Source organism: Atta cephalotes, assembly GCF_000143395.1.
Source record: "Atta cephalotes unplaced genomic scaffold scaffold00006, whole genome shotgun sequence".
NCBI lineage: Eukaryota > Metazoa > Arthropoda > Insecta > Hymenoptera > Formicidae > Atta > Atta cephalotes.
The window spans coordinates 5,315,522-5,328,344 of NW_012130070.1; the positions used below are offsets into that span (position 1 = coordinate 5,315,522).

A 12,823-nucleotide genomic window follows, 5' to 3' on the forward strand; every position below is an offset into this window, starting at 1 on the left:
GTTTAATTTATTATATATATATATATATATATATATATATATATATTATTTAATTTTTTAACTTTTATGTTTCTATTTAGTTCTAAAACATTAACGCAATAATTATTACTAATTGCGTATAATTATTATATCACAAACACTTATCGTTACATCAAATTACTATTATTAATACTCGATATACATCTTATTTATGATTTATATAGAGAAACGACTATATCATTTTACTTTGAACTGTACCGACCGTGACTTATAATAACACCAGTTTATATCCTAGGTTGAAATTACAATAAAACGTCGTTCATTATTAGCAATTACAATAAAACGCCCCTATACAAATGTCGATCACCAAGAGTATGAAGTGGATCATGATACGTTCGCGTCATTACTTTCGCTTATCATGAATCATGTTCTCACAATGCAATTTAAGGCACATTAATCTTGAATACGAATTGCCGCTTAAACATTGTCTACAGTAGCTACAGTCGATATTATTTCTCACGATATACGTTCCAGATAATCATCATGAATCGTAATAAATTAAGGTATCCGCATATAATAGTAATACAAAATAAAAGATGAGATCAGATTTTGATAAAGGAATTAGGCTTATTGTTCTGTTTACAATAAATTACAATAACTGAACAAAAATTTTTAACAAAAATAGCTTTTAGGCAATAGTTTGCTTTTTGTATAACAAATTTAGTGACAATAAGTGTTTTGTTTTAAAAAATTTTATTTTGTGTAAGCTGTTTGGAGCATGAAATGAACTTTTCCATATTATTTAATTTGATGAAAAAAATAATTTAATTTAAAAAATATATTAAATGTCTTTATATTGTATCAATAAATGTAAAAGCGACTAGCTGCTTTACCGGTTACCGTCGTCCAAAGCAGTTCAGAGAAACACCGTTCCTTTCGAGATTCTCTCTGAAGAATGAAAATACTCGTTCAATGTTATCAAGCATTCAACTATCTTTAATTTAATTTTTAAACATTAATGACTAATATAATTTATATAAAAATATTGAATACTTAATTCAAAAAACGCTACAAAATAATAATTTAATTGGATGCAATTAAAACGTATTATTTAAGTCAATTTAATCTTTTACGTTTAAAAGTTTCGTTAACTTCTAAAAATCGGGATATCTTTAAAATTATTCTCTTCTGATTGCGATATGTAACGCAGCGTAGGCAGTTCGTTTTAAAGATGAAACGAATATCATATATAAATGTCAAATAACTGGCTTGAGATCCTCTCACTCTAACTCAATTAGATGATAGGAAATTTCATAACAGAATTACTAACCACGAAGGATAAGCATAATGATGACAAAATTTAAATTATTAGTTTGACCAACGATTTTATTTTAAAAATGAAAATCTCTTAGTTGAAATTAATAAATTAAATGTCGTAATTTTTTATGGAATATTTATAAGGATGCGATAAAGATAATTATATACGAAATCTGATCTGTCTTCTTTATCATACCAACGATCATCAAAACGATCGAGAATTTAATTTTCTATCATGATTAAATATCAAGTTATAAATGTTTATTGAAACGAAGAAGAATTCTTCAATTTATGTAAAAGGAAGAAAGGCCTTAAACCGTGAATATAATTTAAAGTCCGTCAAAGCTCTGACATTTAAGCAAGCTACCAGCCTTCTCCTGTTACGCTACGGCGTTCGTGATCTTAAGACTTTACGGACCGCAATATTTTTTAATAAAGGGCAGTGATGTCGTTTACGCTCCGCGTAATTGCCTTAGATGGAACGGTTTCGCGAATTAAGGCGAAGAGGAGCGGCGGGAAAGATAGAGGAAGCGAAAGGACTCCGGTGGATCTGGAAAACAGACGAAAGGGGAAGTAGACTTCGCGGCCAGCGCGCGATCTTTCTCGATGCGACAAGATGATGGCGAAGGAGAGAGACTCTTACTTTCAGCCTCGACGTCGCGTGCGCTAATGGCGCGATTGCATAACTATTCCCGTGCTCGTAGCGGAGACGAGCATGTAAGTCGTTGCTTCAAGTCGTGAGTCAAGTGGCAAAGCCAACGTGCGCGCTCCAACCAAAGTGGGTCGTGCAGAAATTAGTCGCGGATGCATTGGCTTTACCTCCGACAACGGCATCACAATGGCGCCAGGGAAGCTTCTACCGCAATGAAACTTTAGGATTGTAATAAAAATCGGAATAGGAATAGGACAAGGAACAATCAAAGATCGATCGATCACCCTTTCGAACTTCTTCATTCCGTTATACCTTTGATGCATCGTAGGAATTTATTGTAAATTGGTACAATGAAATAAAGCAAAGGATCTTCTGTTATCTTTTTCTTTGTGTTTTGTCTCAGGAGACTCTTTGTCAGATTTATATCTAAGTTAAAAACTCATATAATAAATCGCAGTTTTATTCTTCTTTACAAGAATGTATCTATCAAAAGCAATGTAATTTTATTAAAAATCACTGCTACTTCCGCTTGAAAATGATAACTTTACTTAACTTTAACTTACTTATTTCCAAGATTATATGAGAAAATTTGACTCATAAGATCATGATATCGATAATAATTAAAATTATGGAAGATACGTATGTGAATAATATTCTGCGTAATTGTATCCGATGCGATATAAGTTTTTATTGAACGCTTCCAAGAAGGAATACTTATTTCCAGTTTTGTTATAATCATTTAATTTTCCGGATTGAGTTAGTAATTTTTCTGAAGGGAAAAGTAGATTACTCCCTTAAGAATTTACTCACAACAAACTTTCATGTTTCCTCGGAGAAATTAGAGAAATGTAGGATAATGAAGATCGAAGTAATGAATTTAATTAAACATTAATTATATCGAATTTATTCTTAAACGTCTTGCGATATATGTGATTATTCTTGAAGAATTAAGATGAGATTGAAAGTGTAGAGTGAATTACGATCAAGGTTATCGATTTGGCGGAAACTCGTTGCCTCCGGAAATTGGGTCGACAAACTTATCATTTAATTTCATGCTGTCGATAGAATGCAAGGACATTTATCAATTACGAGTAGAAAAGAGCAAAAGTCCAAGATGTTTTAAAAAAAGCTTTAATCTTGATGATTTCCTTGCTAAATAACATTTTCCTTTTTTGTATCTATCCTTTATTTTTCAAATAATACAACATCATACATACATATTGCGTATATAATATTAACAAAGTATGCAATGTATATGTATTTATACAAAATTACAAGAAGTATTAAGCCTTATTTATTTTTGTTTGTTTATGTCATTTATATAATCTTCTCAGTTTAACTTCTTAATTTGAAAACTGAAAAAATTGAATAATTACGCGAATTTTAACATTATTTTTGTATGAATTCTTATTTTCTTTATTTTCTAGAAACTTTTTTAGGAAAAAGGAAGATATATAGAATATGGAAAAAGTAAATAAGTACATAAGGCGCAACTACTTTACATTAATATTTATTTCGTTTCCGTAAAAAAATACATATACTTTGCTAATATCGGTACAAAAGTAAGACAAGCAAGTTGCTCTCGAGCGAAGATCGCTAAAGACGAGTACATCCCTACTGGTCATTCGTTCTTCCTAACTGGCACACGTCGCCGTGCCGCGTCCTCGTTGCGATCGGATTCGAAGGTACGATGGTCCGGTACGCGATCGTCTACCAGAGATCGTCCCCGATTCCGATCCAGGTACAAAGTGGCAGATATCGCTGCACTGCACGGCAACGTTTCGGATCGGTAACCTTCGTAACCTAAGACAATCCTCACGGCTATCCGTCATCGTCGCAATGAAATCTTTTGCACGACGATAATGGAAAACCAGCCGGGAGATAACGATATTAGTGATGACCGTAACCTAAATCACCACCTCCGTATCCACTCTCATATCCACCAGCGTAATAGCCGCCATGTCCATGGTGCTCGTGATGAACGGGCACAGCCACCGGTACTTTAACTGGGTAAGGTACAGGCTTCTCCACGGCGTAAGGCACAGGCTTCTCGACAGGAACGGGGTACGGCCTATCGACTGGAATCTTGACTGCTACTGGCACAGGTTTTTCGACCGCGTAAGGTATTGGCTTTTCTACTGGATACGGCGCCGGTACCGGTACTTTAATGTGGACGGGCACGTGCTTCTCGATATGCACGGGGTACGGCCTGTCAACTGGAACCTTCACGGGGTAGGGAACTGGCTTCTCGACTGGGTAAGGCACGTGCTTCTCAATGTGTACGGGATAGGGTACAGGCTTGGGTACAGGCACGGGACGGTCAACTGGAATTTTGACGGGATAGGGTACGAGCTTCTCAACTGGGTAGGGTTGGGGTACGTGAACTGGAATCTTCACCGGTACCGGAACTGGCTTCTCGACAGGGTACGGATGCGGCACTGCTACTTTTACCGGAACATGAATATGCTTTTCAACTGGATAAGGCTGTGGTACGAAGACCTTGACCGGGACAGGACGGTCGACTGGTACGTGCACCGGGTAGGGAACCTTCTTCTCCACTGGGTACGGCTGGGGCACATGTACGGGCACCTTCACGAGGACCTTGACTGGATAAGGCACGTGCTTCTCAACTGGATACGGTTGTGGTACGGCCACTTTGACGGGGACCGGTACGGGCTTCTCAACCGGATAAGGCACATGCTTCTCCACAGGATAAGGCACGGGGACATTCTTCACAAGGGTCACAGTCTTTATGTGCTCATGATGACCACCGTCAATATATCCTCCGCCAAAGCTTCCTCCGTATCCACCATATCCACCGCCTACATCAAGGCCTATGTGTCCACCAGATCCGATGTCGTATCCGCCATCATAACCGTAACCATAACCAAGACCTAGAAGACCACGCTTCTCTTGTTTCTTCTCGGATTTCACCGATTTCTCGATTTTCGCGGTCTCCTCCGACAGTACTGTCGTAACCACGAGGGCAGCAACTGCCACGTAGACCTGAAAATATACGCGTCATTCGTTCTTATATAATGATATATACATTTTACAATGTAAAATAATGCCAGTGTTATGATCAGCGCATTCAAGACCGATGGCGCAATCTCTAACTGAATGACGCACATCGAAGAATTGATTGAAAATATTACATCCGCAATGTTGAACTTTTCTATCAATAACGTATGCAATAATGCACAAGCATGTCTCCGATATCGCGTGTTACAAAATGTAAAAAAAGTACAATTAATTATATATATTTATATATATATATATATATATATATATATATATGCGAAGGTGTGTTTTAAATAATATTCTAGATTAATATAAACAACCACCTATCATCTCGATTTAATAAATCCATAGGATTAAATACACATCACCGCACAATGTATTATATTCTTTCAAAATTCTAACAAAAATATAAAAATAAATAGACTCAAAATGTTGCGATAAAATGTACTGAATATGAAGACGATTCGTTCACTTTGCAAAGTGAATCCGCTTTAAAAATCGATAACTGACATTGATAAAATGCGAAACGTTTGTTTAAAAAAGAGTACACTCCTCGAGCAACTTGTTCGCGAAATCCCGTAATGATTTTCCATATCTACCGCGACAAAGATGCGCATTTGATCTCCCTCGAGCGATTCACACCCCGATTAATCCCATTCTCCATCGTTCACTTCTCGCAGGCAGTGTTATCTATCCGGGCCTCTTCGGTGCATGAGGCTTCTCGGACAAACTTCCCGACGCGACACCAGAACGAAAAAAGTCGACGAGCGAAATCGACTACGGCGGTAGACGTACCAGGATTCTCATTTTTGCTCTCGCGATGTTCCGGGTGCGTCCAGAAGTGAACTGGATGCTGATTGCCGTCGATTCCTGGTCTTATATACGCGGCACACTTTCGCCTTCGCCACCCGGAGGCCCATCGGATCCGAGGCCCCAAGTCGTATACCCCCACGTTATACCTCTTTGTTCAGCTACGGCGATGACGGTCCCACCGTCCCGAGCGACCACCACTCCCCTTTGGGACAGACGCCCCACTTCTCCTCCCTTAACAAATACACAAGCCACGAAGAAACACTCTTCTCCTTCTTTAACGAACAGGTTTTATTCTCTTCCTCCTTCGTTGAATGCTCATACTTGCGATGCCTGACTTCTTTTTTTTCTCTTGTCGCATATCTTCGCCAGTACTTTTGCTATGCTTTGGTTTTATATGTTACTTTCTCTAAGAAACGATGGACATACCAATCGTATCGTCGTAAACTCCCCTTGGTGTCGGAAGCTGCCGACGTGACATCGATCGCGTCCGCGTGTTTTTCCAGTTCAAGCGAATGCTCAGATTAATCCAGTACATTAAAACTCGTTGCATGTAACGTTTACTGGAATCCGTTCTTAACAGGTTACAATCCGTTTACCGATTAACCGATAAATCTGTCAGTCTATACGGATATATCGAATAAAAATGCGACACATCAATTCAATAAATTCTCGTCGACTGTCACTGTGCCATTGGCATCCATGTCTCGCACAAGAGATTTATACGTCAATATGAGTTTAATAAAATTTCGTTGAAAAACCAGTTTTGTCAATTTTGGTTACATCTGACGCAATCTAATGATGACGTTTCCTTTCCGGGATTTTCGAAATGCGAGTAAAATACGCTCCAATCGAGTTTTAAACTGCGTGTCGTAGTTCCTTGAAGTAGAAGTACCTTGCGATTGAAACGGAAATCGGCAAAACCCTTCCGGGGAATTGAATCGCAATCATCGAAATGCGCAATAGATTGCACGTTTTGCGAAACTTGGTATTTTATTATCGTGAACTATGCACGATCTGTTGTCTGATCTAACATGGGAGAATTGTATTGTATATTCTGATATTAAATTTTATTCATATATATCTTTCTTTTTTTTTTCAAGACTTTTTAATTTATCTATGATAAATTTCAAACTACTTATATACGTATATGCTAGTGTAGGACATTGACATATGCCAACTTGGTTTCTCTGTCAGTAAATTGCACTAATTTCTTATCCTTTTCCTACAATTCCGTGTTCTCCTGCAAGAATACATAATTCGCATTCCAGCGTTACGTCTAGTCTTCTCTACGTGTCTTCAATATTGTAAATTTCTCGCTTTTCACTCTGCCGTTTTCAAAAGCTTAAAATATTTTGGTGGAGCCGTTGCTCCTTTTGTAGAAACGTTGCTCCTTTTGCTTTATTAATTCATTTATGATTTCCAGATTTATTAACTCAGATGTAATTCAGATAATCAAGTCTCAATTTATATATTATTAATCATTAATTGCGAGACAGTAGAGAAAATAGCTTCTGACAGTTTTATAACAATTGTATTTTTTAATGTAATTGTACATTTAGATCTATAATGAGGAACTAAGGGCAACCGTATTAAAGAATTTCACAACAGTTGCAGATCTACTTTCTCTGCTGAACGTAACCATTATATATAATATTGATCATAGTTAATTTCAGCCTTAATAAAAAAAAATGAGAACACTTAACTCGACAAATGGTTAAAAACTAGAACAATTTCTTGAATTACACAAAATTTCCTTTCATTTCATATCTTTCTCGATAAACCTGTCGTACGTCAATTGCATTGACGCAACGTAACGTACGTTTCATTCTACGTGCCATTCAATACGTCATTTTTCGTGGCGATCGACTGCAACGGTCACGCGAATCGCGCGCGGATCAACGTCATCCTCTCCCTTTCGCTATTACTGTTCCGTTTTCGTCCTCACCTCGCCCGTATACGCGGTGCTCAACGCCTCGTAACGGTGCCACGTAATAGCGTACATATATATGTATATATAAATATATATATATATAGATGCATACAGACACCTCGCTAGAATTTATCTCCCGCCAATCTCGTGGGTGCACCCATTGCTCCCTTTCGTGGGACACGCAATCTCACGTCACGATCTTACTCAGTCGGTCGACTAGTTAGTTCCGTTTTCCTCCTCCTCTTCCTCCCCCATCTTGTATGCGGCCAAGTATGTCGATGTTTACCGTCGCATTATCCACGAGACGTGATTACCTTACGCGACGAAGCTGTATGGTATTATATCAACTTCACCCAGCAAATGATACCGCGTAAAGTTACTCGCGGAAATCCATGGGGTTACAAGTTGTTTTTCACGGGCGAAAGCGACGTGCTCCGTCTAATTGGAATGAAGGAAGAGGAAAAGAGATTCCTTTTTCCATCGAGAGATACAATTTCGCGCGTTTTAATTCATCATGTAACAATGACTAGTCGGACTGGAAGCAAAAGCTCTCTAAAACGATTTCATAATCTGACACAGAAATATGAATGCCTTACTGTAAATTAGAAAAGACAGTAGAATTTAAATTGAAACCAGAGAAAGTGAATCGACGAGTGGAGCTTTCCAAATTTGAAATGTATTTATTGTATAAAAAATTAATCAATTAATGATATGTTAATTACAGAAAAATTAAATAAGTTTATATAAAATCTTCTTATTTATTTTCTTCTGCTGTCCTAATTTGTCATCGTACTTTCTGTTTCGTCATATTTGCTCTCGTCCTTCCACTATTAATTATATTAACAAGTGCTCGTGAAAAACAACTTGTAACCCCGTGGATTCTCGCGAGTAACTTTGCGCGGTATCATTTATTGGGTGAAGTTGATGTAATATCACACAGCGTTGTCGCGTAAGATAATTACATTTTATGGATAATGCGCCGGTAAACATTGACATACTTGGCTATCTGTGATTTTAATGAAGTCATAAGGTTACCGTTTTCTGACTAAAAAAACCGCATTTGAATGCTCGAAATCGTCTGACGACGCTTGTCATTTAAAGCAAAGGTCTCGGCTCCATTTAACCGTGTAACCCAATTTAACAGCTTTTTCTTGCGAGACGATTCTTTCCCCTTGAATACCGATACGCCTTGCTTTGACTCTCCCGCATTGCTATTTGGATGTGCTCGCCTACCCATGAAATGTGGATAGACAAGAAAGGTTAATCGATAAAATTTGTTGGTAAAAACAGCCGTAATTGCGAAATCAGATGGCTGTCTTCTCGCAAAGAATTTCGTAATGTCATAAAATTTATATCGAATTTTATATTCCAGGGCCTAATCGGATTATCCGATCTTACTGCATCTGAATACTGACTTTATAAATATCATCTCTTGCAATTTCGCGTCTGTATACCGAAAGAGCAAATTAACGATCATTATATAATTAAAAGTATCATAATTAATAGACACACAACTATTTACGCCGGTTATAAAATCGATTAGAAAACCAATGCCGTGCAGAATTCTATTTCCCAACAATCCCAATGTACAGTAATGCATCTGGGATAGGTTACGTGGATGATCGCATAAGCTGCGCGTTCCTTCCTGAAAACTCTATTTAGCCTGGGAAATCAGATTTCATTAATTTCGTCGATGACTTCATGCACGCACTGATAGTCGCAATATATACATATGTATACATGTACGGACGTCACGAGTGTTACAACACTTTCGTACGTTATTTTCGAACGACGGGAGACCCGGTCAGCGAGCGAGAGAATCATGGAAAGTGGAAGTGTCGGAATAACGACCGCAATTCTGAGTCGCGGTTCCCCGGGCGGATCGCCTGGACGGTATTACGTAAAGGTCGTTGCCGATGAAGAGTTTCTCGGTGAAACGACGGCATGCTTACTGATTTATTGCTAAGCATTCTCTTTCTCTCTCTCTTTCTCTACAGTTACTTACCTGACAGCAATGACGGTCTACACGCTCGATGAAAGCGAGAGTACTATCTTTATCATCACATTACTAGATCCATAGAAACCGAGGTTCTCCGTAACCTCGCCGACCTTATTGACACTGGCCTTGAAAGCGACCGCTTCAAGATGCACGAAAATTGACATTGGATGTAATTAGCGCATCGTCTATTTTTAGAACCGTTTCGATTTGAATCTAGACTAGTCATGAATAAATAATCGAATCGTTCGATATAATTTCTCTCTCTGATGCTTTATAAAAGACGAAAGATGCTTGCTATATATAATATATTAGGATAATAATTTATATATGCATATGATATATTAGGATAATAATTTACGTTATACAATATATATTAGAATAATAATTTATAGATATTAAAATATTATTAAAATACTATTTTCCTTATAAATTTCATATAATTGTCATCAAACTTGTATAATTTTCGTCGGAACGTCGAACTTCTTTTCTACCTTTCGCGAATATTTTGTTAACATAATTTTCAAGTCGCGCTAATATCTTTTAATATTGTATATTATAAAGTTCAGTTTCAATTATAAATAAATTAAATAAATGCGACAGAAAGACATTCATTGATGTAATGAATGGCCGTTAAATTTTCACATTAGAGTATACTTATCGAGTTGTTTTTATACTGTAATATTTCTTTCTGCTCGAATACAAAAAAAACAAAGCTGATTCAACATTTCATTAAGTATGTCGAAACATACTTAATGCGTAAAAGGTATAATATAAGTTAATTAATTTCTCTCATATTTTACAGGAATTTCGTGGCTGGGGTCCTGCAATTCCAATTGTATCGCGCACTATGCCAGGTTGCAGGTCAAAGATCCGAAATCGACAATCCGAGGAGGCCGCTGCACAGATGTGACTTTTACAGAAAACCCGAGGCCGGCAAGATCTTGGGGTGAGATTCAAAAAAATTCAATAAATTATCGTGCACTTATAAAACCGGACGAAGCCGGCAATCATCTCTGCATCATTTTTTTACGCCATGTCTTGCGCAAATTCATTTTGTATGAAAAGCCGACGTGTAGGCGTAATAAAAGCCCGCATCTTTTAATAATTGGTATTTAATCAGCATGTACTCCGAGTACATGCTTTCGCAACGGCCTGTTTCTTTATGACACGAAAACGAATGCGATGAGATCGATGATCGATCGCGATCGACTTTGTCGAGTTCGCTCGTGGACGCTCGAAAGAGCGAGCGTTTCTCACGCGCTTGTATATCGTAATTTTTTTTTGCAATTGAAAAAACTGCGTCGCTAGTTCGAGTTCCCTTATTTTGACATCCGGCAGGTAACGCGGGTGCGCAAAGCAAGTAAAAAAACCACAAGTACCGCTTTATTGGTTAAATGGTATACTAAAATATTGTAAAAAAGTACATCGGTGAATACGTAACCAATAACTCGTTTGACGCCGACGGATGTTTACGTATAATATAATTGAAAAGAAACGATATTGATGCAGAATTTTTTTTTAATTTACGTGACACAATATTTGAGTAAAGGATATTTACAGAGACGTGTTAGGCATTGCATTAAAATGTTCGCGCATTTCTGAGAAGACTGAAGATCATCTGAATAAACATTGAAATTAAAAAACTGCCGTGTAATCTAGATCGAATAAAAAAATGTAGATCACGGAGAATGTTATAATATCGAGAGAAAGGAGAATGAAGGAAACTGCTCAATGATACCGCAACTTCATCATTATCTATTGCTTCAATTATTAGATGTGGGAAAAAGTTCGTGGCGTTTTTCCCGTTAGATGTAATGGGAAAAACGTCACGAACTTTTTCCCACACCTAATACATTACTTTTTTTCCTTAATATTTAATAATTCTTAAAATGTTTTACGATATTTTTTAAAGAAATCGCAATTAAGAACGATATTTAAAACTAATTCTGTATAATACTATAATAATATTCGCATAAATACGACTACATCTTAATTTTATTTAATGATATGCAAAATTTTAAATATAATTAATTGTCAATTCTTGATTTCTTTATTTTGAAACCATTTTATCACAACTTTATCGCGTTAAAAATATATCGAATAAACTTTAAAAAATACTTCTTTCAAGATAGCTACGTTTATTGCCAATATTTCTTTTTCAAAACTTGTTAATTATATCCAATTTTTAAAACGAGACGTTCTTGATTCAACCTATCCGATGACCATACAGGAGTCGGATTGCCATCTTAAAATGTCAGTGAATCCGGATTGCTATTCCAAGAATTCGTAGAATCTTACAAGGCGGAGCCGTGAACTCGATCAATGTCTCATTCCGAGTCTTGACATTTTGTCCCCGAATCTTCTTAAGATTCAAGGTTAGATTTTTTTTAACATAGGATACATAAAAAATACACACGAGATAGATATAAAATCTGAGACTTCCTGAAAAGAAAACGAGAAGAGATATTGCATCTTATCGACTGGTATTTTGTTGATCATCATGATCATCTAATTTAAAAACGGAATATTAATTCCTATATTTAAAAAAATTATATGGCTTATATGTGTTAAGTAATGTGACATTATAATTTTTATTAATTATCTTTGTTGAATTATTTAAATGAGTTGGAATCCGCGATTTGATGTTCATATATATTGTCTACGTATACATATGTATGATATAAGTCTTCAAAAATATAAATTATATATTTTTTTAAACATTGAATTTCAAAAGCGGATAGTTTAATACAAATTAGACCTAGTCCAACAATTTAATTTTATATCTCCACTTGAAATGATTAGTTGAATTTCGTATTTATTTGCTTACACAATCGCGTCCATTACTTCTTATGTAGCTATATTTGGAATATCGAGCATGAAATCTCTAAGACGATTTCGACATTTATAATTACGCGTCTTCACGATGTTTGTTCTCATATGAATATCTTCCAAATGATCGCTCGCTAGTATAGACACTAATTATTATAGCAATTATTGAAAGAAAGTAGTCATTAACGATTCTAAATTGGTAAGGACTCGAGTCTGTTTTGAAACATTTTAAACAATTATTTATGACAATCTTTTTATATACATTATCGATTTATATATATAT

General features: G+C 36.4%; 2 protein-coding genes across 2 annotated transcripts in view; one reads left to right on the forward strand and one right to left on the reverse strand.

Moving 5' to 3' along the window:
* The window catches only part of LOC105626741 (angiotensin-converting enzyme), a 61,098-nt gene that overhangs the window by 30,742 nt on the left and 17,533 nt on the right, over positions 1–12,823 (forward strand). The window contains exon 11 of the mRNA XM_012208034.1: positions 10,514–10,657. Within this exon, the coding sequence (XP_012063424.1) occupies positions 10,514–10,657 (144 nt within the window). The remainder of the gene's footprint in view (positions 1–10,513; positions 10,658–12,823) is intronic.
* Positions 3,443–5,776, reverse strand: LOC105626738 (proline-rich protein 4-like). Its single transcript, XM_012208032.1, has 2 exons — positions 5,765–5,776; positions 3,443–4,954 (listed from the first exon to the last, which is right to left on the reverse strand). The coding sequence occupies exons 1-2, from the start codon at positions 5,774–5,776 to the stop codon at positions 3,839–3,841; spliced, it is 1,128 nt and encodes a 375-aa protein (XP_012063422.1). The 3' UTR covers positions 3,443–3,838.